General features: G+C 41.2%; 2 protein-coding genes across 4 annotated transcripts in view; one reads left to right on the top strand and one right to left on the bottom strand.

Moving 5' to 3' along the window:
* The window catches only part of fancc (FA complementation group C), a 37,478-nt gene extending 14,142 nt beyond the window's left edge, over positions 1 to 23,336 (top strand). The window contains exons 5-15 of one of the 2 annotated variants that reach the window (XM_054772835.1): positions 2,240 to 2,347; positions 2,736 to 2,800; positions 3,842 to 4,006; positions 4,193 to 4,349; positions 7,171 to 7,226; positions 7,910 to 8,009; positions 8,248 to 8,323; positions 10,691 to 10,787; positions 11,181 to 11,343; positions 12,341 to 12,565; positions 13,426 to 23,336. In XM_054772835.1, coding sequence (XP_054628810.1) covers positions 2,240 to 2,347; positions 2,736 to 2,800; positions 3,842 to 4,006; positions 4,193 to 4,349; positions 7,171 to 7,226; positions 7,910 to 8,009; positions 8,248 to 8,323; positions 10,691 to 10,787; positions 11,181 to 11,343; positions 12,341 to 12,565; positions 13,426 to 13,599 — 1,386 coding nt within the window. In that variant the 3' untranslated portion in view covers positions 13,600 to 23,336. The remainder of the gene's footprint in view (positions 1 to 2,239; positions 2,348 to 2,735; positions 2,801 to 3,841; positions 4,007 to 4,192; positions 4,350 to 7,170; positions 7,227 to 7,909; positions 8,010 to 8,247; positions 8,324 to 10,690; positions 10,788 to 11,180; positions 11,344 to 12,340; positions 12,566 to 13,425) is intronic. The other variant, XM_054772836.1, reaches the window with a different exon arrangement.
* Positions 15,079 to 24,476, bottom strand: part of aopep (aminopeptidase O (putative)) — an 89,872-nt gene continuing 80,474 nt past the window's right edge. The window contains exons 15-17 of one of the 2 annotated variants that reach the window (XM_054772833.1): positions 20,524 to 20,610; positions 20,300 to 20,449; positions 15,079 to 15,325 (exon numbers count right to left, since the gene is read on the bottom strand). In XM_054772833.1, coding sequence (XP_054628808.1) covers positions 20,309 to 20,449; positions 20,524 to 20,610 — 228 coding nt within the window. In that variant the 3' untranslated portion in view covers positions 15,079 to 15,325; positions 20,300 to 20,308. The remainder of the gene's footprint in view (positions 15,326 to 20,299; positions 20,450 to 20,523; positions 20,611 to 24,476) is intronic. The other variant, XM_054772834.1, reaches the window with a different exon arrangement.

The raw sequence follows: 24,476 nt of genomic DNA, 5'->3' as shown, positions 1-24,476 counted from the left end.
GTGGTTGCTTTGCAGTGTTGGAGCATAGCTCTGACTCTTAGCCCACACTGTGTAGAATACTTTGTGTTTGATGTGAAAATACTGGTCTACATCAAACAGACACTTGTGTCTTGCTTCATGGGTGCCATGTCCTCTTTTACTATAGTATATCCTATTTAAAATATATTTTTCATTCTTTCCCTCCGACATTACTTATTAATGAAATTGCACGAGTGCTGCAGATATACTGTATATACACAAATGCATAATGCAATTTGACAAAGTGGCACAAAACTTCATCAAAGACAAGTGTCTAAAGGATTGTCTAAAGGATTAACGCCGCAAGTGTATTAGTTTTGGGATGCCATCACAAAGGAGATGACAAAGAGGAAAAGCGTGATGAGGACCATATAACAAAATTGAATTTAATTGTGGCATAGAGACAAAAGCGATACACGTGTCTATGTTCTGGCTGGTCAGCACAATATGGCTAAAGCTAACAGTAAGTTGACATCAGTAATAAAGCAAGACACACGGAATGGACACTGCAAAGTCAGAAATAATTCACATGGCATCGCTGTGAGCCGTCCCTTCCCTCCACTTCATAGCACTTCTTTTCCATGGTGAGTGGTGTGATTTTATGGGAGTTTCATTATACAAAGGTTAACTTCTTTGACTTGTATGACAGCTAAGATTGTTTAAAAAAAAAAAAAAGTGTAATTAGACGCTGTCCCTCTGCATTTCCTTAAATACTATGCATCATTAAAGTACTATAGTAACGTATAGTAAAGTACTTATTTGAATTTAGTTTTACTTATACAGCAGTTAACTTCTTTGTAAGCCTGTACGACAGTTAAGAATGTTTTAAAAAAATGTGACTGGCTATCAGCAAAACTCCCTCTTCACTTGCTTAAACTCTACATGTGATTAAAGGATGAGTACTTCTCATTTACTGTAGTTAATTTAGTTATTCATTCATTCATATAAAGCACTTGTATGGCAGTTAAGAATGTTATATTGCCTATACACTTGCAAGTATGATGATGGAGGAACAGATTATTTCTATTTTCTTTAGTTAGTATAGAAAATAGGATAGAAAATGTCATTCTAAAATATGAGCAATTCTGTAATTTGGAATTGCTGATGTATCTCAGGCTGCATATTGTAAAACTGCACCTTACAAATGGCAGAATTACTCTGTCTCCAAAGACACCTCTGCGGCTGTTTTTCTGGTGGAAAAAAAGGTATTGTAGGTTTGACTTGCAGTTTGACTTTCATCTCTTTCTGCTGGCCACACCCTCTTCTTGTTTTTGTACAACAGCCACCATTGGTGTGCTCTCGTTACTGCTTCTAACCAGGCTTCATTTGACCTTCTCATCCGTCACTCAAGTCAGTCCCAGCATGCCTTGTACCCAAGTGTGGGAGAAGTGTGATGGTCTTTGGTATGGACTCACTGTAGGGCAGGCGTGGGGGCCACTCACATGGTAGTGATTGGGGTTTGTTTTGTGAGACGACGTGGAGGGTAGAAGCAGAAACAAACCACACACGGCACTGACTCTCGGCCGCTTGGCATTCCAACTATTTTACTTGTGTCTCGCTTTGCCTTCCCCAAGATTCCCCTTTTGTCTCCAAAAACATCCGCAAAGTCCACTCTTTGTGGTGGGCTTGTTACTGCGCTCCATTGAAGTCACATTGTGCTGTAACAAAATGTGAGGCCCTTTTGACAAAGCGCCTTTCCTAAACAAGTCTATATCTTTAATGTGGTGCTGTAGAGAGTCATATTTCATTGGTTACATCAGTGCCCAACTTGGATAATCAACCCAAAGTGTTGTTTACGGATCTTTTTGACCACTGAATACTGCAGGCTATCAATTTTGTGTAATAAACCAAAGAAAACACCATGCCACAAAAAAGAGACCCTAAGTCTTGTATTTCCCCTCCTTGGCCCCTCATCACCATCATCAGCCTTTTTCACTTGAGAATCACTTGAGTTTATTGGTGTCGTTTTATCAGTGTGTGATGAGGCCCCTTCTGAAAAATGCTTGTAAAACACTGAGGTCCTTTGTATCAAAGAATGCTCACATCTGAAGGTCCTCCTCATATGTTGTCCATACATTCTTTTACCTCCTGGAATGCCTCCCCCCCCACATTTGTGTTTCAAATGGTGCCAACAGCGTCATTCTTAGATTCCGGGTCTAATTAGCTTACTATTTAAGGTCCAAATAACTTTCCACATAATGTTTTGCTTTCCCTTCAACAGAAAGTGTTGTGCCAACTTGCAACAGAAGACGAAGCAAACCCATCCAGTCTTTTGCTGAAAGAATTGGGCCTGTCGCCAACACAGTACCATCTCCAAGTCCTCAGAAAGGTAATGTCTCCAAGTGCTCAGAAAGGTGAAAGATGGAAAGATGATGCCTCTCTCTATCATGAGGCTGGCCCATTAATACATAGTATTATGTGTGGTAAAGGTGGTAATGATAATGACTTACATTATTGCGAAGATGCTTAACAAAGTTACACTGAAGTACAGTACATCACGTTTACTCTTGCTCAATTCAACATGTTTGAAAAGGAGTAGAAAAAAGCAGTGATTATTTAATCCTAGCCCTTCTCCATGACAGTTTGTTCACTTCCTGTATTTAACATACTTTAAGAATGTGTAATATCAGAGTTAATAGAAATTGTAGATGGCTTATTCATTAATAAATATAAATAAAGGAGTAAGTTCTGTGTTGGCAACTTTTTCCAAAATTCAGATGGTGGCACAGTTGCAGGAAAACACTGGAGAAACCTGCTGTTTCTTGGGAGATGTAAATCGGAGGTAGGAGCAGCTGGTTTTGTATCTCTTTTTTGTGCTTAAACACAAAATACCGTATTGACTTGAATATGAGACAGAATTTTTCCCCAAGTAAAAAGTCTCAGAGACGGGTCGTCTTATATTCGGGGTCTACAGGTTTATACATGCACACCAGCAGGTGCCAAATGAAGTGAGCCATAGGTTTTCTTCCTCACACACATCAATAACCTGGAGGCATCAGCCCCGCTGGAAAAAAGTTTCTCAAAGGTAGCAAACAAGAGAGGAGGAGTTATGAAGCTTTTGTTAAGAGACTGGTGATTAATGAAGCACAGACATCAAGCAACTACCAGCTAAGAAATATCCTTTTGTACCACAATGTACCATATGCGTAATTCCGGACGATAAGCTGCTACTTCACGCGCTTAGAACCTTTTGAATTGGACTAGTGAAATGGGCGCTGACATCACATTTTCAGGTCTTATGCAGCGATTGGGTTTTGATCGGACAAATCTTAAGTAAGTTTGGTGAAGTGTAGAATTACTACAGCTTCTGCTTGGACTGCTTGGACCGTGACAGCTGTTGAACTCCAATTGGGGGGGAGTTAAGCATCTCACATCTCAGTCATCAGAGCTTGTGAGTGATGCTGGGAATGCCTGCTGTAGGTAGGAATGCAAGGTTTATTGTGTGTCTTTCTTTGCAAGTATCCCATGTTACAATGTGGACGCCTGCGACTCATAGACAGGTGCCGCTTATATGTACAAATTTTTTTCTTTCTTTTAAATTTGATGAGATATTCAGGTGCTCTCAACAGTCCGGAATTTACGGTATATGAAAACGTGATACATTTTTGTCTTTGATTTTGCCTTAGAAAATATTTTTCCAACAACGGGTCTTGAAAAAGGGGGGTTGTGTTACTGTATATTCGGGTCAGTACGGTAAACTGTGTATACAAGTACAACATAACTGCCTTTCTATAATGTGTGTTGGGAAATGATATTAGAAAGGTGTGAGGCGAGTTCAGTTTGCACGTACAGTATACCTAAGGAAAAGGCTGTGTGTATGCAGGTGTTCATGTAGCAGGATTGCGGCTATATCCGAGGCTTGCATCCCCTTGGTTACCTGCACTGAAGTTTCTCCTCTCATTGGAGCTCTACTGCAGAGGCCATTGACCTGTGCACAATCAGCTCTTACTAATAGCTTCCTTGGCGCTATAAGCTCCGCCTATTCCAGGTATTCCACACAGATATATTTGAAAATGTTGTATACCCTTTTCTTTCTTAGTCAAACCCTATGATTGCTTCAAAGTATCCCATCCTGCGCCACAGGATGGGATACACAGCATCTGGTTTGCAGATGGTTCAACTTACAGTGTGATACAATGTGAGTGTGTGTGTAATACGACTTTAATGTTCTCAGCGGTCGCTTGTCACTGGAGGACCAGGCTGTAGTCGCCCTGTGGTATCGCAGCCTGCCCAGCCTGGAGGAAGCAGTGCTCTGTCTGCTGGAGTCAACTGTCCTTGGCAATACTGAGTCACTGCAGCAGCTCCAGCAGCAAATAGCACAGTCGCTCCTGGTGGGTCATGTTTGCCATACTGTTATATTATTCATTTTGCTCATTTGTCCCAATACAGAATACAGTATACAGTATATGAAAAAGGCTATTGTACTCATATGCCACCAGTCTGAGTCCCTCATCAGAAATCACCATTACTAATATTAAACTTTTTTTTTTCACATTTTATAATAATATTTGCAAAATTCCCATTTTTTTTTTTATTCTTTTTTTTTTCCCCCGCCTGGCTAACTTGCACTATATTTGGATTTGCTTTGCGCTTGTCTCACGTCATTTGGCCAGGTCCTAACTGCGTCTCACATCATTTGGCGTGTGCCACGCAGTCTTTATTGTGTGGGCTAAATCACTCGAGTCCTCCTCCCTCTTCCCCTCTCCTTGTTTCACAAAGGAAAGATCATGCCCGGTTCAAAGAGCAGCAAAGTCATTGAGCACTCCGTTAAGGTCCTGAGGAAAGCGTTGGTGTGAGAAAATATACGCTTTCCTGCATGAACGCTATTTTACATGCACAAATTCCTGACATGCATTGACTGTGGTAATGATAGACAACTTTTTCCACATATTATAACTTTATCTGATACAATTTCTTTTAGTCTCTTATAAGTTGTAGTCTCATAAAATTACAAATATACACATTATTTCTTGTACTATTATAGTTTTTCTCCTAATATTTGCACTAAATTCTCATAAAATTATGACTTTTTTCTTGTAATATGGCTTGATCCTGTAAAATGTATTCATTTTTTTCCTTTTAATATCCTTTTAATATATGACTTATAGGCTCCAGCATACCCCCGCGACCCTAATGAGAAGTGGTATAGAAAACGGATGGATATTACGACTTTATTCCTGTAATAGTCCAGCTTTTTTAAAAATAATATTATTACATACATTTTGTACACCACCATTCACATATGTGATGATTTAATCAAATTTTTTTCTTGAAATTTTACAACTTCATCTTGTACATTTACAGCTTTATTTTCGTATTCAATGTTACACATTTGTAGTGATAACATTATGACTTTTGTCTTGAAAAATTATGACTTTCTCGTAATATTATGACTTTATCTGATATTGTTTGCATTTAACATTGTCTTTATCATGTAAAAATCCTTTTTTAAAATTAAAATGCCAACCTAATTTTTGTGATATTTTGACGTTGATTTCTTGATTCTATTACTGTATCCTCATATTATAAATTTTTCTTTTTTTACTCGTGTAAAATAGTAAAATAACATCTACCATCTAACTTGCCTCATGTAAACCTATCCAAAAAGCTCGTTAGCTGTGTCACTGCTGTTTACCCAGAGTGATGGTCCACTTGAGGTTTGCAGAACTTGCTAACAAAGCACATTTTTTGAGTTTCACGTTTCTATACCCATAAAATCAGATGGATTGCTGTACAGATGACTAACACTGCACTGTTGATTGCCGTCTCCTATTTGCACAAGTTACTAATCAGGTTTGTTGGAAAGAAGTTAAAGAGTTACATTTCTGTTTATATGCGCGTGTGTGTGTGTGTGTGTGTGTGTGTATAAAGAGGGAAGAGAGAAAAATCCTTATGTTTATGTCTCTCTTCTTTTCTGGACCTATTTGTTTACGCTTTTAGCCGTCTCTGATTGACCACTTTTTTTTTTTTTTTTATAGCACCTTGGTCATTCACATGCACATGTACACACACACACACACACATTTCTGTAGTTCTTTGTTTATGATATTACATCTGGTATAGTGTGTCTGTTGTTAAGAGGTTGGGAGGCAAACATTTAGGTTTCACTTAGCCTTAAGAAGGATCTGTGTCTAAAACAGACATACACATGTGCATGGACAAAAACAAGTAGACTGGCTTGTGTCTCTCTTCGCCTTTTTTCCCAATCATTTTTTTTGTAAACTGCAGTCAAATTGGGAAACCTGAAATTAGGGCAGACATTCCTCGTTTTGCCTTGTGCCACCTCTCCCTGATCTATTCAGACTCGAGCCCAATAACAATAAACCTTCGCTTCCTGGTTTCCAACCGCCAGAAACAAACATAAAAAAACAGGATGTTTGTTGCGTGCTGTAATTGAGCTTCCTTGAAGTGTTAGTGGTAAGGTAATAGAGGCGGACGCTAAAAGGCCCCATCTGTTTTCACTAGCAGGAGCCATGACAGTTTTGTTCACACTGGCGTGCAAAGCAAGCTTGCAAAACCACTCAATTACAGTTGCTGTTTTGCTTGCAATGTCATCTTTTGTCCTGACAGGACAACAAAGAAACAAAAATATGCATTGGATGAAGGTGGAGATGTTGCAATAACAGCTATCCACTTGGGGGGGCTGTTTCTCCTAACTAAGTAATCTAACCATGGAGGATATTGTAGTAAATGTACGAGTTAATAAATGGAAGTGCATCATATGTGTTTTTTACATGTGTCCCCACTACTGCTCATTGAAGCCTGTATACTGAGCAGGATGCACTTCTAAACCATGTCTATGTGACAGGGGGGCTTAAATATATGGTGAATATTTCAAATTGAGAGACACATAACATGTAGATGATGGTAGACATAAGCAGTGCAGCTGTTAAGTGTTTGTGCTGGGGCGTTTTTAGAATGTGTTAAATCTAAAACACATGAAGGGCTTACAAAATGTGGAGATGAGTGAGGGGGGGGAAAAAACGGGTAAAAACTGTGTTGAGGCACAATGTTGGTGTAAGAGTGACATCTAGTGGTCAGTATATGTAAATATTGCTGGTAGTTACTTCCCTCAAGGTGGTTGGTACTGTTTGCTTGTCAGCAAGATTACACACTGAACAACAAAATGTTGATAGTGTGTCTGTTTTGCAGCCGAAAGCCTGCGCCCAGCACTGCTCCATCTTTTTGGTGGTAAATGACATCTTCAGGTAGGCTTGTGATTAGTATAGTTTCTACTTCAATTGCTACAAATGAATGCTGCTATTTAATTAACCGCAGTTAACCTCCAATCGTCGTCAGATGCGTGGTCAAGTAGCACCAGCTCAAAAATCATGAGTATTATCAGCTGTGGCTGTAGGCGACCTCCTGATGTAGTTGATTAACTGCTCCACATGGCAATAGCTACATGTGAAGTATCATGAGTGACCAACATCCAGCAGCTTTATCTATTATTTATCCTCTGCATGCACTTTAAAATGTTGCTACTCAGCTGTTGCTGTGAAACTCATGCGTGTTGCACTTGTTTTACTTTTTACGTTTTTTACAATGAACTCATCAGCGGTATTAATGCTGCCCTGGTAGTTTGCTTCTTACCGTTATTACAATATTGGTTCTGCTGCTGCTATGTTGCCCAATATACTTGATAATAAATTATGATGTGCTCTTAAAAAGCTACATTTTACTTTCCACTTTCTCATGCCCTCAAAATCATTATTAAACAATAAAGGTTAATTCATTAATAAGTTAAATAACAACCACTCTGCAAGTATCACCTGCTAACTACCACCTTGTGTTTTTTACAGTTCAGGTAAATAAATGCGGGCGAAGATCAGAGTACTACTTGTTGATAGTGATTAGATTATCTTACGAGTGTGTGTTTTGCATTTGCCAGGTTCATCCTTAAGAAACGAGAGGCTAATCCGTGCATTAGGACTCTCATCCAAATGTTTACCAGCTGCTTCTATAAGGAGCTAACCCTGCTACATCCACAGGTGAGTATTGCCTTGAAGAATTATCCACTAGATGGCAGTGGCGGCATTCTTGGATTAGATGTCACCTTATTGGCTGCGGTCACGCCGCACGCCGCATGAAAATGCTAGCCAATTACACGCCACATTACACACTTAGCAGCCATCGCATCACCGCTACACAGCCCCGCCATCACGACTGTCATTTGTCAGGCTCTCAGAGTGTGATTTATGCATTCACATTTTTTTCTGTCCTTCTCAGGCCCGTTTACCTTTGAAGGCCTTCTTCCCTCAGTCCCCACAAAATCTGCTGCTTCCGCTCTTGACCCCGCCTTCAGGTTAGTGCAGTGATACCCAACAGCTGTGCCGCGGCACATTATTGTGCCGCAAGAGATCATCAGGTGTGCCGCGGGAAATGTTCCAATTTCACTGCAAGGGACTGTTTGCAACCGTTACGCGGGCTGGATAGAGGGCGCTAACTTTTGAAACTAAGCATTATATGCCGCCCTTTTTCCTGTTCTGAGCATGTAAGCCATGCGCATGCGTTAGTAATGGTTGTTGTCAGCTAATGATAGCGATTTGGCAAAGTTTAGCTTCTAATGTTAAGCTATCATTGAATGTTTAGTCTATTGTAACAACGACATGAATGCAAAATGCCTTTGTGCGTGTGCACACCATGAACGCCAGTCATCTGATTCGGCCCGAATTCAGGTGCCCGACAATTTTTGTCGAGTTTAGTTTGTAATTCAGGAAAATATAGACATTTTTTTCTTCAATCTGTTCTTTTAAACCACTATTGGTAACATATGCTAGCCGGTGGTGGTGTTTTTATTTTTTTAGTTGGAAAAAAAACAAAAACAACAACAAATAATCTTGAACCAGCTGCAGACAGTCCCTTCTAAACTGGTCCGAAAATATTTAGTACACATAATGGCTATTTTGTTCATCTAAGCAAGCACCCTATAGCGTCAGGCAAAACAAGTAAAGTTCTTCCACTAGATGGCAGAAGGTACATAATTAACGTATAAGTGTGTAAGACATCTTTGTTTGGTGTGCCATGAGATCTTTGTAAGGTAAAATGTGTATTAGCTCAATAAAGCTTGGGAAGCCCGGGGTCAGTGTATCTCTCAATGCACAAAACCTTGCATTGTCTGAACTGTGTGCAAACAAGACACTTCCTGCTGCGCCTTGAATGAATACTCTTGTTCTCACTAATCAATACTAGTTAATAGAGCGGTCATTTTTGTCACATGATGGGCAGCGACAGAGGTGAACTTTGTGCAGCCTCGCAATCATCACAGTTTGTCATCATGGTGGAAAATGACATGTGCAACCTGCTATGTGGTGGACCGCTTTATGAGACACTCAATGAGCGTTCAGTTGCTGCTCACTTTTGAGGTACTGTGTTCATAGCAGCGTAGATCTCCACCGAGCGCTGTTATCCTTGCAACAGTAGATTGTTTTAACGTAATTTGGATTTTGATAAGAGCATGTGTACCTAAATGCATCCTTTTAAACCTGCTCATCTTAGTGTATTGAATACCAGCATCTTACAGTGTGGGGGTGTAGGCATGTTTATTAGTCGCCAAGGTGAGTCTGCTGCTTATCAATGTGTGCCCAGACTGGCCTGCATGTGTATACAGGAAGGATTTACAGTACATGAATGGTGCCATTTAGGCATGCTGGAGCGCAGCCAGAAGTTAATGATCACTACTTATTTATGTGGATGTGTGTGTGCTGAAGGGCAGCGCTTCACTGCAGAGTGAATAGAAATGCTAAGTTTGACAAGCTGAAGTTTTCACGCTTTCATTTCCCATTTGTATGCTCTGAAAAGAACACTTGCCTGAGGGTTAAGACCTGGACCAACTTAGCAAGTACTCTACTGTATACTCCTCACTAGATGCTTTCTTAGGTACACCTGCATGTCTAATGGCATCCAATACAAGAGATGTACCAAAATCAGCTTTCACAATAAAGTACAATAAAATCTGTGACAGGTTCAGTGTTAGGGAGTGTCTATTAATAATAATGATCAATGAATCCTTTATTTCAGTCTCAACGCAAAGCATTCCAGTAGAAGAACAATTCAATTCACATTGTTGCGTGTAGCAAAGTGAAAGCATATTCATTTGCGGGGACATATTACAGAAAACTGTTTTAACCGCACGCATCTTTGGGTCTGTCGGAAAATGTCTTTCAGTAAGCCGTACTGATTTTCTGCGGATTGAGATGGCGAATTTACATAAGTCTGCTATTCCACCGCGTTTCTCCACCCCTGGCTTGGAGCCTCCCTGAGCAAAAGCCGCCATTGTCTTTTCTCGCAAGCGACGACCCACAGAACCAATATCATGTCGAGCCTAAAGCTAAACAGAGCTGCAGTGTTGTTGGATGCACCAGGTGATCTGTGTGGAAAAATGGTGCATTATTATTTTCATAAAAGCAACATATTTGATATCGCTGTTTTGTAGGATGTCATTAGATTGTGCAGGTGCAGTCAGGGTTCAGATTTGAGCAAAAAAAAAAAAGTGCATTTCAGTGTTTAAAATGTTCACTGTTTTTCTTTGCAAAGTTGTCTGTTGGAGTTGCATTTTTAAATTGGGTATATTTGCCAGAGTAGATTGCCACATTTGCTGCTAGTAATTGAGTGCAGAAAGTACAAGTTTGAGTCTTACTGTGTGCGCGTACAACCGTGGTGTTCTTTGCAGAGGTGCCAGGGGAGGCTCGAAGACGTCACCTGAGCTGGCTCAGTGGCTCATTACAGAGACTGACAGAGGAGGAAGAGGAAGCAGGTGGCAGCAGAAGGTTAGAGACGCTCTCAAAGAGGAAAATGTGTCTTTGTCTCATGCAATGGTCTTTTGTTTACATCACAACCTTATCTATTTACTGTGTACTATATATCTTATCTATCTACTGTATGCTATATATCTTATCTATCTACTGTGTATTATATATCTTATCTATCTACTGTGTATTATATATCTTATCTATCTACTGTATGCTATATATCTTATCTATCTACTGTATACTATATATCTTATCTATCTACTGTATACTATATATCTTATCTATCTACTGTATACTATATATCTTATCTATCTATTGTATGCTATATATCTTATCTATCTACTGTATGCTATATATCTTATCTATCTCCTGTATACTATATGTCTTATCTATCTGTGGCTCATCTCATAGCGTCTTTGAGGCCTGGTTCCTGCTGGTCCAGTGTTCCCACTGGGTGCAAGCGGCCCTCCAGCTGCTGGTTACCACAGAGATCCTTGACTTCCACCCCTTGCTGTGGCTGCTGACCTTTTACCACCACCCCACCAACAGGGGGCACTGCAGGGATGTACAACTGGTAATTCTGACTCCAGCATGTGGGGTTTCATTTCATTTGCAATTCTCATCACTTTTCTTTTCTTTAGTAAGGCAAGGCAGCACCTAAGTTTCATTCATTGATCAGAGTTACTGATTCCTTCTAGCTGACATGAGAAAGCTGAGAATATGAAAAGCCAACGTAAGAGATGTAATTAAAAACAAAATAATACATTGAATAATTATGTATACCATAGCAATACTACTACTAATAATAAAATAATGACGTAATTTATGAGATAATGATAATGTATTCATATCTATTTGGTTACTTATTTTAATTATGTCCATTTGAACATATGTTCATTTGTTTGCTGACATAAAATGACTACTAAAGGAATTACAATTGCCATGTATAACAGCATATCATAGCAATTCCCATGCAAATACACCAATCACTGTTGCTGCATATATTTATTGGCATGAACAGTGGCTTCGAAGCCGGCTAATGACAGTTGACTGTGCAGGGAGGCGGGACTTGAACAGAAACACATGCCAAAGTACAATGGAAGAACACATGCCGACCCAGGTCACGGAATTCTGGATGGACCGCAAAAGTGTTTTTGCTAAGCATTAAATAGCAACGCACATATCGATGCTTGCTCGATGCCAGAGGAAAGCTAATGTGTCCGTAGCGTATTCCAACAGTCTTAACAACAGGCTGCTGTGTTGTAGGTCAATGGGATGACGTGTGGATCATTACAGTGTAATTTCAACAGCACCCAGCAAACACAGAGCGGGAAGAGACACATTAAAAAGTAAATTATGGATGACTCCTATCAGAGAGAGGTGCAGAGGAGGATGAGGTATTGATTTCTTGGTCAGGAGTTTCATCTCTCTGTCTCCTGTTGCTCTGCCTGCTTTCATAATGCAGCAGACATGCTGTCGTCAGACCGTGGCCTTCCTTGGTGACTTACTGATACATTGAATTTGTAATTAGCCTCCCTTGCATTGCGTCTTCTGGTCATTTTCATCCCCAGGTACACCTTAAAGAAGCCTGGGACCACCTGCACCACATCTTTTTCTCAGTTCCCCCTCCTGCTCACCCCCCTCTTCCTGTGGAGCGGCTCCACAGTCTGCTGGCGCTCATTTCGCCGAGCACTCAGCAGCCATCGGCGGCGCCATTATTGATTGTCGACCTTGTGGTCAACTTCGCAGTTTTCTCACAACAATCACTGAGAGTCTCTGCAGAGATTGTACACACGGTGAGGATTGCATCTAACTATCTATTTACCTACCTACCTACCTACCTACCTACCTACCTACCTACGGTGGCATTTATTTTCATAGCTTATTTTAACCCAAACAAACTCAATACGCTTGTTTTACCAGAACATTAACAACATGTTGGTATCCGCAACTCACATTTTGTATTTCAGAATGCATTTCTTTCTAGTGTTCTCCCATTATTAAAAAGAACCAGAGTTTGGAGGGGCCCGGTTCACGTCGTGTGGCCCATCTGGTAGCCCAGATTCCGAGTAACCCTGGGCACTTGGCTGTGGACCTCCTTAAAAAGTGTGGTTCTGAAATTGTGCAGCTGGTATACCCTTGGCCTACTCATGGGCAACTACTCAGGCCGTTAGCTCTGTAGCTAACCAAAACAGCAGCACCTGCAGAGGCAGCAGTCTGTCAGATTAAGATATGGACTTTTCTGCATGTTATAAACACGTAGGAATATTATACCTGTAGACGGTCTTTTCCGACTGACCGTTGGTGGCTCCACAATATTGTGTGCGTCCTAGCTTATGTTCCGGGAAGTTACAAGCATTTTTACACCCGCTCACTGTGGGTTTGTGCGTTTCCCTGCAGTTTTTCATTGATCATCTTTAATATATTTCTTAAACTTCAGTTTCACTTGACATACTGTTTTAATATACCTGTAATATTGTTGTGTTATGTTTTTTGAAAAATAGAAATAACGGATGTCCCTCCCCATACGCTCCTGGCCACTATTGCCCACGGAAATACTGTACTGTCTACCAAGGGTTTGGACCAAGCGTGGATGTTTGTGTGTCTCTATCAGGCTGAGGATTGATTGTGCATATAATTGTGTATGTGATGCCAGGTGGCGGCTCGGTCCGGTCTGGTCAGTGAAGCAGTACGTGTTCTGGACTCATTGGAGCATCGACTCAGCGCAGCGAGTTCCCCATTAAGTGACGCTAACAGAGCTGGCATCAGGATCAAGGAGCTTCACAACACCCTTCAGGACCTCCCTGCAGACTCCCGCCCCTTGCATTGACACAGGCATGACCTCACCCCCACACATCAGCCAGTTCAGCGCCGGTTCAGGGTTTTTCTTCATGAGTTTGCAGCATCATAAATGAAGGCCACGCTCATGTACTGCAGGGACAGCAAGGGGTCTAAATGACACACAATTACACACAGACACAGATGAAGCGTACAAGGACAGTGGAGCAGTGACAGATCAGCCTGTAGAGCTGCAGCACTGTGTCACCATGATCCCACTCGTGTAACTACCTCACTACAATACTGTACAGTTCCTTCAACACATACACAAATGAAATGAGAAGCAAAAACGAACATCTGGCCATGAATTACATTATCCTAATTTTTGTCACGGGGGTATGCTGACAAGCTGACCCAGCTATCCCAGCTGACAAGAGGCGGCGTGCACCCTGGACTGGCCAATCAAAGGCCAATCACATATAGACTAACAACCATTCACACTCACATTCATACCTATGGACAATTTAGAGTTATCAATTAACCTAACATGCATGTTTTTGGAATGTGGGAGGAAACCAGAGTACCCGGAGAGACCCACACACGCACGGGGAGAACATGCACACCCAGATTTTCCCGATCTCCTCACTGTGTGGCCAACATGCTAACCACTCGGCCACCGTGTGGCCAGTATATTATTTAATTAATAAAAAATATGAAGTCATAAAACAGTACATCACATAAAAGAGAGAAAGAAATCATGTAAAAATAAACTAAAATATGTTTGACTCATTCTGATTGGACACAAGTAAGTGCTGTGATCTTCCAGTGATTTCATGACACATGAACATGAGTAAAGTATTTCCCTGAAAAACAAAAAAATGCTACAGAAAAATCCTAGTCTAGACCAGACAAAAAAATGGGATAGTTAGTATGAGAGAAATATTTCAATTTTCCCAGTACAGTATATTACAACTGTAAGCATGCAATATTTATTTTTCTTTAAATATTATGAATGTATTGATTTTCTTTAGTTTTATTCTTATGTTACAACTTTTTCTATTTTTGCAGACAATTACATTTATTGAGTCTTTAATCTTTTAATTGTATGACTTTAAAAAAATACCTAAAAAATAAACCTTTTCCCATAATGCAATACTTGAATTATAATATTTTATCATTTATTTAATAATTAATTGTTTTCTTTTCTGTTAGCCGACTGTCGTATCCTTTTGAAAGTAGATTTAGTGAGTGAGCGTTTAACCTGTAACACATACAAAATGACCTCAAATATTTATCCCTTCTTTTTCTGTCTACCCTCAGTTTGAGCCAATATGTTCTGTTATTATAATCTCACAATCTGCACACGTGTTTTGTCTGCGGTGTATCTCTTACATGGACACCACATTATGCATGAAGTCATGTGTTATGTATGAAAACACCTGAAAGTATTTGCAGTCTAAACTCTTTCACAGCCTGATTGGAGCTTCAGACTAAACACACACACACACACACACACACACACACACTGAGGTTTTCCAGAACATCTTTATTTTCTCGTCATTCACATATAAAAATACTACAGACTACAGAAGTCACTATGGACTATTGTTACAGGAGAAAACTTGTTTTCTATTTCTTATTTTTAACTGTGCCTCCCCAGTCAGCAAGAAATCTTGGCTGGGGGAGTCGGAGACCGCCGCAACATTCCGGTGTTCGCCACGAGTACTCAACCTTCGCACGACCCCAAACTCCTGTCATCTCCGTATGTTGTCAGCAGCCTGAAGACAGAGAGAGAGAGAGAGAGAGAGAGAGGTACACATGGAGATTTATTGTAGAAGCATTTCTGGACACAATACACGATGCGTTTATATAAAAAGGCCTCGTAGACGCCCCCTGCTGGACACATTATGTATAATAAAGACACGACTTCTGTAACTCAAGTTCATAATCCGTGGTTCAAAAAAAGCACATGTCAAGATCCCAGAAGATTTTCATCTGAAGTCAACTCAGGGAGACATATATATAATAGAGACAGACGTATATAATAGAGACAGACGTATGTAATGTAAACCAAAACATAATAATGTTGAAATGGAAGTTAACAAGATTGAACACATACAGTAGATGAAGGAATGAATCATTAAGAGCTTAACCAAGAAATTATCTACTAACTTCATTTTATTCTGGCAGTTGATGACTCAATAAAAATTAACCTGTGACATATTTTGGGCCCATTTGGTAACAGCCAATTAAAATGAACACGAACAGTGTTAAAAAAAAACAACAACTATATATATATATATATATATATATATATATATACACACACACAATGTATATATAATATAACCAAATAATAAAAATGTCTCCTTCACCAATAAAATAATCAGGAAAATAAATATTTTTGATAAAATTGTGTATGCTCCCAGGGATGATTTACAACATCGCCTGTGTCTATAGATGATTTTTATATAACAATATCAACTTTACGTTAATTGTCTCCTAAAACGTTTGGGGTTTGCAACAGTAAAAACAAACACAGAATGAGCCATAAATTGGATGAAATGATTTTAGATTGAATGAACTGTAGTCATTGTACAGGTGTTATTTGTATCACGCTTGTCTCAGTGATGAAAGACAAAAAAATAAAAGCAGCTCCAGGGGTGGTTGCTGCAGTCACATGATAGTAGCTGTTGAGTGGACTGGACTCCTGTTCCTGCTGAACTGAGCCAGTGGTTGTGTAGGACTGATTATCAGCTCAGTAGGCACAGGAGGCAGAGTCCCAATCTTGCTGCCTATTCTTTTTGTCCATTACATTGAAACCTGAATAAAGTTGGATCATTTAAGTTGAACAAAGTTGGGACAAACTGACAACATAAACTATAAATCCATCAAGTTTCTTTGAAAATGTGATTGCGTGATGAATAGATGGTGAATCCTTTCCACCATGTTGTCCCTTGATGAGGCGGACACCATTAGGGCATCATAAATCACGTCTAATGTACAGTATATGGCCTCTCTCTTTTTATGGACCTTTGATGGTCATTACTCCTTTAATAGGCCCTAAATATAGGTGGACCAATGACACCCAGCACATGGACCTCATTTCTAATTCACACACCCGTCCTCGTTTAGACGACCCCCCCACCCCATTTATAACGCCTCCTAAAGACGGATTGCCCCTTTGCTGCACATAGGCCTAATAGTTTAATGTACACTATATATGCACTGCCTTGATGTCACAAGACACACCCCTTCATCATTAAATCTTCATCTTTTTTGGACAATTGTACTACTACAATTATATACTACTACTATTTGGGTACTGCAAAAGCTCCAATTACAGCTGAAACCACAAAAAAAGATGCAGCGTTAATTGGAAGCAGGCGGCAATTGGAGAAAGGTTGTTTGAAATGTATACATATAATATATCAACTTCATTTTTAGCTTTAATAAAGATTTGGAGCGCATGAGAAAGCGGAAAGGAAAATGTAGTTCTCTTTGACCACATGGTCATTTACTAACAAGTATATTGTACAACACAGCAGCAACAGAAACAATGTAACAGCGTTAATACGACTGATGAGTTCACTGTAAACAACAGTACGGTTGTGGAACACGCATGAATTTCAGGCCAAGAGCCAAGTCGGACAACTGACATTTAAAGCGCATGTAGAGGTAGACAAAGCTGCTCGAGGCTGACCACTCATAATACTTCAAATGTACAGTTGCTATTGCCGTCTTGGGGAGTAAATAAGAAAATGAATTCAGGAGGTTGCCCACAGCCACTGGTGTTAATGCCTTATTTTTTTTTTTTTTGAACCAACGCTAATTAAGAGAGTGTCAGTTATTTGCTTTTTGTTGACAACGCACCAGGCGGCTGTAGTAGACTCCACGGCTGATTGAACACAGGTGTTAATTGCCGCATTTCCGGCAGTTGAGCATCTTAGCTTTTGTGCTATGTTTTACAAACATGCTCATGGAGAAGTGTGTGACTGACAAGGACCCTCCAGTAAAAGTAGAAATAAACAGTAAGAGTTGTATTTCCCATGTGAGAGTGTGGACAATGCTCTCCTCAGGTGCAGAACTTAGCCACTGTGAACAAAGAGGAAATCAATCACTGTTCACCAATCAGCTAAGCTCTGTGCCTGGATGGAGACAGGACACACAACCTGGTGGCTGTCCCCTGACTTAACTACACACACACACACACACACACACACACACACACACACACACGCATGCATGAAGACCCCCGACTCCTCTCATCATGGTTTTCTCTGCTGTGCGCCACCTCACACACAAAGAGTGCACTCCTACATAATCATGTCTTCTTTGGTTTGGCGTGTGTGTGTTGGTGGTTACCATAGCAGCCGGCTGCTGGGTCAGGGCTACGTGGTAATCCCTGGCAATGTGATTTTTATCATAAGTCACAAATCAGCACGCCAGGAACCCTCACAGCCCGGACAGTAGTCAACAAACAACAACAATCTTCTTCCTCCTAACTTTAAATTCCTCTTCTTGCATCTCTTGCGCTTTTACACTTTGCTTCTATCGGCCACGCTCGGCTAACCCGGCGATATGCCCCCTCATTAAGCGGATCAGGAGGGATTTCCAAAGGCATGTACTTGACTGGGGAGACCGCCCGTCTTTGCTTTTTGGAATAAAGTGCTTTTTAGGGAGTGACATGCTGTTTGCAAGCACAAAGAGGACGAGTAGATTTGGAAGTAAAACATACATACAGCTCAGCAAGGCTCATCCATCATTTTAATTGGTTTACAAAAGCTTCATGGATTGTTTGTTCGAAAGGCCTCTACTTGTACTGACACCACCCTAAATAAAAGCACAGTGTCACTGCATACGTGACTTTTAAAGCTGTAGTGTACCGCTTACTTTACATGTGCATTACAAACCATCATCAGGCCTATGCATATACTTGTAGTATGATGACAGCGAAGCACGAAACAGGCGTTTATCAGGCCACAGCCAGATGTCTAAAAGGAAGCCTTTCACATCTTAGGCCAACGCATCAGGCTGTCTCTATTAGCGAGCGTGTGTGTGAAGATAAAACCTGTCTTGTGACGACTCTTGGTCGTGACCTAAAAAAAGGATGATGGAGCTGGGTGTCAGCGTTAAAAAGCATCAGACTAAAAATGTCTATGACGTTTTTCATGACTAAGACAGCCTACATACACTATATGAAGTATTGGTCAGAGTGAGTATTATACAAGCATATAAGCCAAGATTATGCTGAAATACATGCTGAGGTACAAAACCAACATTTAAATAATAAATATATTCCCAATTAACCCTAACACAAGCCTGACCTGAGCAAAGTACCGTCCACGGGCCCCTTTCTCATCAGCGCTTCGACGGTTAATTGGAACGTATAAATAAAATGCAAACACATTTTATTCATGCATGGATTAAAACAACAACGCTGTTATTTGAAGGTGTATTTTTTGCGCATGTACGTACGCCACTTACACTAAAATGCATGTGCACACCTTTACCTAAACGACCACACTTGCCATCGGTTTAGCTCTTAGCTTGTTCCTTCGTGTTACAACTGTCACCTTTTTATTGTAAATGTGCACCCAAAATCGAAGTTGGGTTGAACGAGTTGTATACACACAGGAAGTAATGTACTAAAAGCCTGCCAATCACGGTCCGCGTCACCATTACACAGGTTTAGTAGCGTCAAGCTACTCAAGAGGGTTTGGAGGAGGAGTGAGCTTTGTGAGCCATGACACAGAAGCATAAAGCAGGCTTGGTTTGAAGGCTTTAAAACATGCAAACGCTGCTCCTCACACTGACTAAAAACAGGATTGGATCCGTGCCTTGCTTTGCTCCCGCCTCAGCTCAACACACTTCAACATCCTCAGGTTAGAAATTGAGATTCAATAAATATTTTTGAGAAGCTTATTTTGCGTTGCTTCATCATCACATTTACTCTTAGCAGTTGCATCTTGGCAAAACAACGATTTCTTTTTCAGCTTATTCTAAAGAGATAGGAACGATATCAAGCATAGTTTACTTCAGCCTGTTGGCAGCCCTCCGTGATATTTGTTTCTCTCATGTGGCCCCTTGGGAAAACACATGCCCTGAATAAGACCTTAACCCTAACCCTAAAACCAAACCCTAAATCACACCCGGACCCTGATCCTAGCCATAACATGAATCCTAACACGGACACAAACCCGAAACCTAAACCCAACCCTTGACAAGCCCAGTGTCACATGACAAAGGTATGAAAGTAAACAAATTCAAAGAGTGAAAAGGGGTTTAAAAATACGCTATATCTGCTTTGGACCATCCTTAGACACACACACAAACACTTGCTGACCTACTCTGCCTCTTTTTGTCTCGCGTTTGTTTGACGAGCGCATTCCCAAATTCCTTCTCTGATAAACACATCCCGACAGCGCTGCTGTGAAACCGCAGAAAAGGCCCCATCCTGAGCCTACAAATATGTGCACACACACACACTGGGACCACAGAGGAATGTGCCAGAGTAGGTAGACAGGTGACCCCTGAGTGGATGTGGCTTGCAGATAAGACTACTTTTAGTGATAATTAAACTACTTAAATGGAATCCCACAATCCAACACAAGCACGAAAGAGAGAGCGCTCCAATGCTGGTATGAAAATAGAAGTTCAGAACATTCAGAGACACTCTCCCCAAAGCTGAGCTTCTCGCACCAAGCAAGGCTGGCAAAGGCAAAACAAACATCATAAAGGTTAAAAGTCACCTGTAGCGGTTACAGCACCATCTCCTCCACCACGCTGCGCGCTGATTGGTCCATTTCCTCACTGACCAATGAGAGGCAGCGACGAGCCAGCGCCTGCTGCTCGGCGTCCTCCTTAACCATCAGCTCTCCGTACAGATACACACCCATGGCCTGCAACACACACACACAGTTAATGACATGACGGCATGGTATGAAGGACGGACGGGTAAATAACGTGCATTTACTTGATCATGAAGCAGAAAGTGCTCCACATCACCATAAGCCTGAGCATGGCCGTGTTTGACCACCAGCTCGCACCAGCGATGTCGCACCTGAAAGCAACAACACGGGGAAACGGAATGTATTGTAAAACAGGAGCTATACTGAAATGCACAAAATGGCCATCGGTAGAGTGCAGATCTTCCTCAAAGTTAAAAAATCCAACAGAACATTTGGATCAGAGTTCAATTTACACTTCACTACTTTGCTTGTGATGGTATTAAAGTACTTCCTAATGAATAATTACAGTAAAAAATATGTTAGACGCTGCCAAGCTGTCAATGCAGTACCACAGGATGATCACAAGATGGCAGCAAATAGGAAGTAAATGGCATAAAAGCACACTACTGGGGGGCTCTGGCTCTTTACGTGTTTTATCAAAGGTGAGTTATCAAAGGTCACAACATTGCTATGCACACATGCTATGATGGAGAATCTAAATTGTCATGATTTAGTGTCGACCATCTGTCTAGTATACGTGGTTCAACTTTGGTAGTGATCGCATGAAATGATTGAAGTCCTCCAAATGATCCTACTCCTACTTAAAATGGTCCACTTCCTGTTTGTTGGTAGACGTACGCATTGCCGTGCGCATTGCCTTTCATGCAATTTTGAAGTTTTTGGCTTCAGAGGCAAAAACTGGCGTGTCATTTTCACCAGGATAAATGTGGTTAAGTCCTTCTAAAACACAGGAACCTTTGGGACGGGCTTCATTCAAATTCATGTTTAAGATGTGATCACACGAGCCTGGCCTTACTGCAAGTCCTGGTCTTTGAGTGTGGAACCAGAACAGATCTGGGCCGTGTGAAGTCATGAGTGAGGCAGTGCTCTGCAGCTCCACAGCCTGGCATCTGGCCATGAGAGCACTTTAAACGAAGCTGACGGCTCATCTGTGCCGGATGAAGGCGTGAGAGTGTATTTTGGCTTCGCTCCTGACCTGCTGCAGTCCAGACGTGACGTTCTTAGAGGCTAGGTAAGCGTGTGACCTTCTCAAGGTCAGACGTCCACCTGATTGTGAGGATGCTGCTCCTCAGGCGGGAGGAGGCTTGATTGAATCAATGTGACGCTGATGGTTTGATGTTTGCTGAAAGGAGGCGGGGACTAATGAACTCGGCTGGCTTTGGAGGACAAATGCTATTTTGGAAACTTGCGGACATTTATGAACAAGCATATCGCACAACACAGCAGCAACAGAACCAATGTTGTAATAGCGGTATGGAGCATACTGCTGATGAGTTCATTGTAAACAACAGAACAGTAAGTGTAACACGCGTGAGTTTCACACAGACAGCTCAGTCACTGACATTTTAAAGCGTATGCAGAGGTAGGTAATTATTTGCTTTTGTAGACCACACACCCGAAAACTACAGGCCACTCGGCAGCCTTTTGAATAGAGGTGTTAACTGGAGCATTTCCAATCTGGTATCAATAATAATGTCAGCTGGAATGAAACTGTTTGGAGTGATATTGAATCTCTGCGGGGGAAAAATGTCAACATGTTAAAATTAAGTTCATAGTTCGTTCCAAGAATAAACAGATGTTCTGTTGCCATGGTGACCGGCAGTGTGCAGCAGAGTCACGTGCACTATTTTGTCCCAGGTGTGTGGAGGTGCGCCACGTGCGCAGCGCGTAGTGGTGGTCATGATATGGTGGACCTGCGTGACGGCCCCCGGCAGCTGTTGCCTCGACTGGGTTACATTCCTGGGGAGAGCCCTGAGGCAGAGCAGCTGCATGCTGGGAGTAGCGCTCCTCTACTCTCCTCTCTGAGGGCCCCTCACGCTTTGACGGCGACATTCCTCCATTTATTACTGCCCCCAACCCCCTCATACTACTAGTGCATTGTGAGTGTACTTCATTTTCAACATGGGCCCAAAATTGCATCTATTTTTAGAAATGTTGATGATTTTTATCTCTCATAGATTTGACACAGTGGCCCTCATACTGTACAGTACAGTCAGTACATGTACACACATGATCCTCATACACACATGCACGCTCACTCACACCCTCCCACCAGCAAGCAAATTTGTGGCCAGCCGCATATTTCCTATTTCCACACACACACACACACACACACACACACACACACACACACACAGAAAACTACCAAGCTTTGCACGCCACCCTGAACAGGCATCACTTATGTGCTTCAGCACTAAAACAGATGCTGAAAGTTTGTCAAGGTTCTCTTTGTTGAGATCATTTTCCAAGACAATCTCAGCAACAATCGGGCAGCTATGACAGACACAGACCACATTAAACACTAATATGTTCATGCAGTCAACGTCAGCAACCTTCCTGGCAACCCCTGAGGCCTGACCTGTCTGGTAATTCAGGACAAAAGTATTAGGACGCTTCTGGACACTAGGGGTGGGAATTGCACTAACTCACCATGTGATATTATGACAATACTTAACCAATGATACCAACATATTGACGACGCGGTGAAAATTGATAGAATAGAAGAAAACATACAAACGCAAATGAGGGATATAACGTGATTGACGCTTGTGTACTGATACTGTTATCACTACCGTTTTTGTTTTCAATAGAAAAAACACAAAAGGTGGGGGGGGAAAAAGCAAATGCACGCGCAGTTAATTTTTTGACGCTATAATATGCTGACATCATGAAACTTGAAGGGGGCATATTTGTATAAAATGTCAAATTCCAAATTGTATGACCTTTTGAGGCTCCACTGCATAGCACTTTATTTACTTATTTACTTATTTATTTGTATATTTATTTGTATTAATGTCTCTTTTTTTGTTGTTGCTTAATTTATTGGTCTATTTATGTTTCTTATGTTCTTATTCTTTCTTGTGTTTTCTTTCTTTTCTTGGGAGAATGAACAGAATAAGATTTTCATTGCATAGTATAACTGCTGTTTTACCATGCACATGACAATAAAACTCTCTTGAATCTTGAATCTTGAATCTTGAAACTAGCCTTGGAAATGTAATAGTGTAAACACTGTCATAAGAAGGGGTCATCCTGATGTGCAAAACTAGAAGTAAATGAAGATGAGATGATGAGGTTATGCAGGTTAAGTACTAATTAGAGAATGTCTCAGACCAAGAACAAGTGGATGTGTAAGATGAACACACTGCTCCGTATAAGAGCTTTGTCCATTGCCTTGAGAAGGTGTGTGTGTTTGCTTAAGTGTTATTCCATGCAGGGCTACGTGCATAATGGCCCCGTTGTATTTTTAGTACACACTCAAGGTTTTTTTTTTTTCCCTAGAAACTGTAGAGTAAAATCTCTCGTGTTCTGGGAAGTTCACCTAAACCTGAGGCCAAACATAAAGTGGGTCGACAACAGGGGACCTTAAAAGCCTAAAAGACCTGAAAAACCTTATTTCGCTAAGGTAGGAGACGGAGGACGGAATATTACCAGCCGCTCTCAGTACAATGCAGATCCCAATAATAAAGGCCCTCCTCTCATTTGATGGTGCAGGTGTACCTAAAGTTGTGGCCAGTGAGTGCCTGGAGTGCAGCAAAGAGCATACACACGCATATTTTTAATAGTACCATTAAGGAACTTTGTGCAGCACTTAAAAAAAAACATAATGTGCATACTTGTGGGGGGGGTTTACTCAGTAATGGCAGCCGTAAAGAGGAGAGTTGCTATTACTGGGGAATTTACTACGCATTACTTAGCGTTGTGGAGCTGGGGACAGCGGGCCCTCGTTATTCTAACACAGGGCTATTCAGCCAGTGGCTGGTGGGCCAAATACAGCCCATGTATGACAAAACGAGCATGTGCAGCAGCAGCAGATTGCTAAAAACAGCAGAGCGCTCCTATCCTGTAGACCAGTGGTTCTCAACTGGTTTGGCTGCGGGAAACAACCATCACTCCTCATTGACAAGTGGTCACCCAAATTGCAGGAATTTTTCACCTCAAACTTCTTATATATTTT

Source organism: Dunckerocampus dactyliophorus, chromosome 4 (assembly GCF_027744805.1).
Source record: "Dunckerocampus dactyliophorus isolate RoL2022-P2 chromosome 4, RoL_Ddac_1.1, whole genome shotgun sequence".
NCBI classification, from domain to species: Eukaryota; Metazoa; Chordata; class Actinopteri; order Syngnathiformes; family Syngnathidae; genus Dunckerocampus; species Dunckerocampus dactyliophorus.
This window is presented reverse-complemented; position numbering and strand designations above follow the sequence as displayed.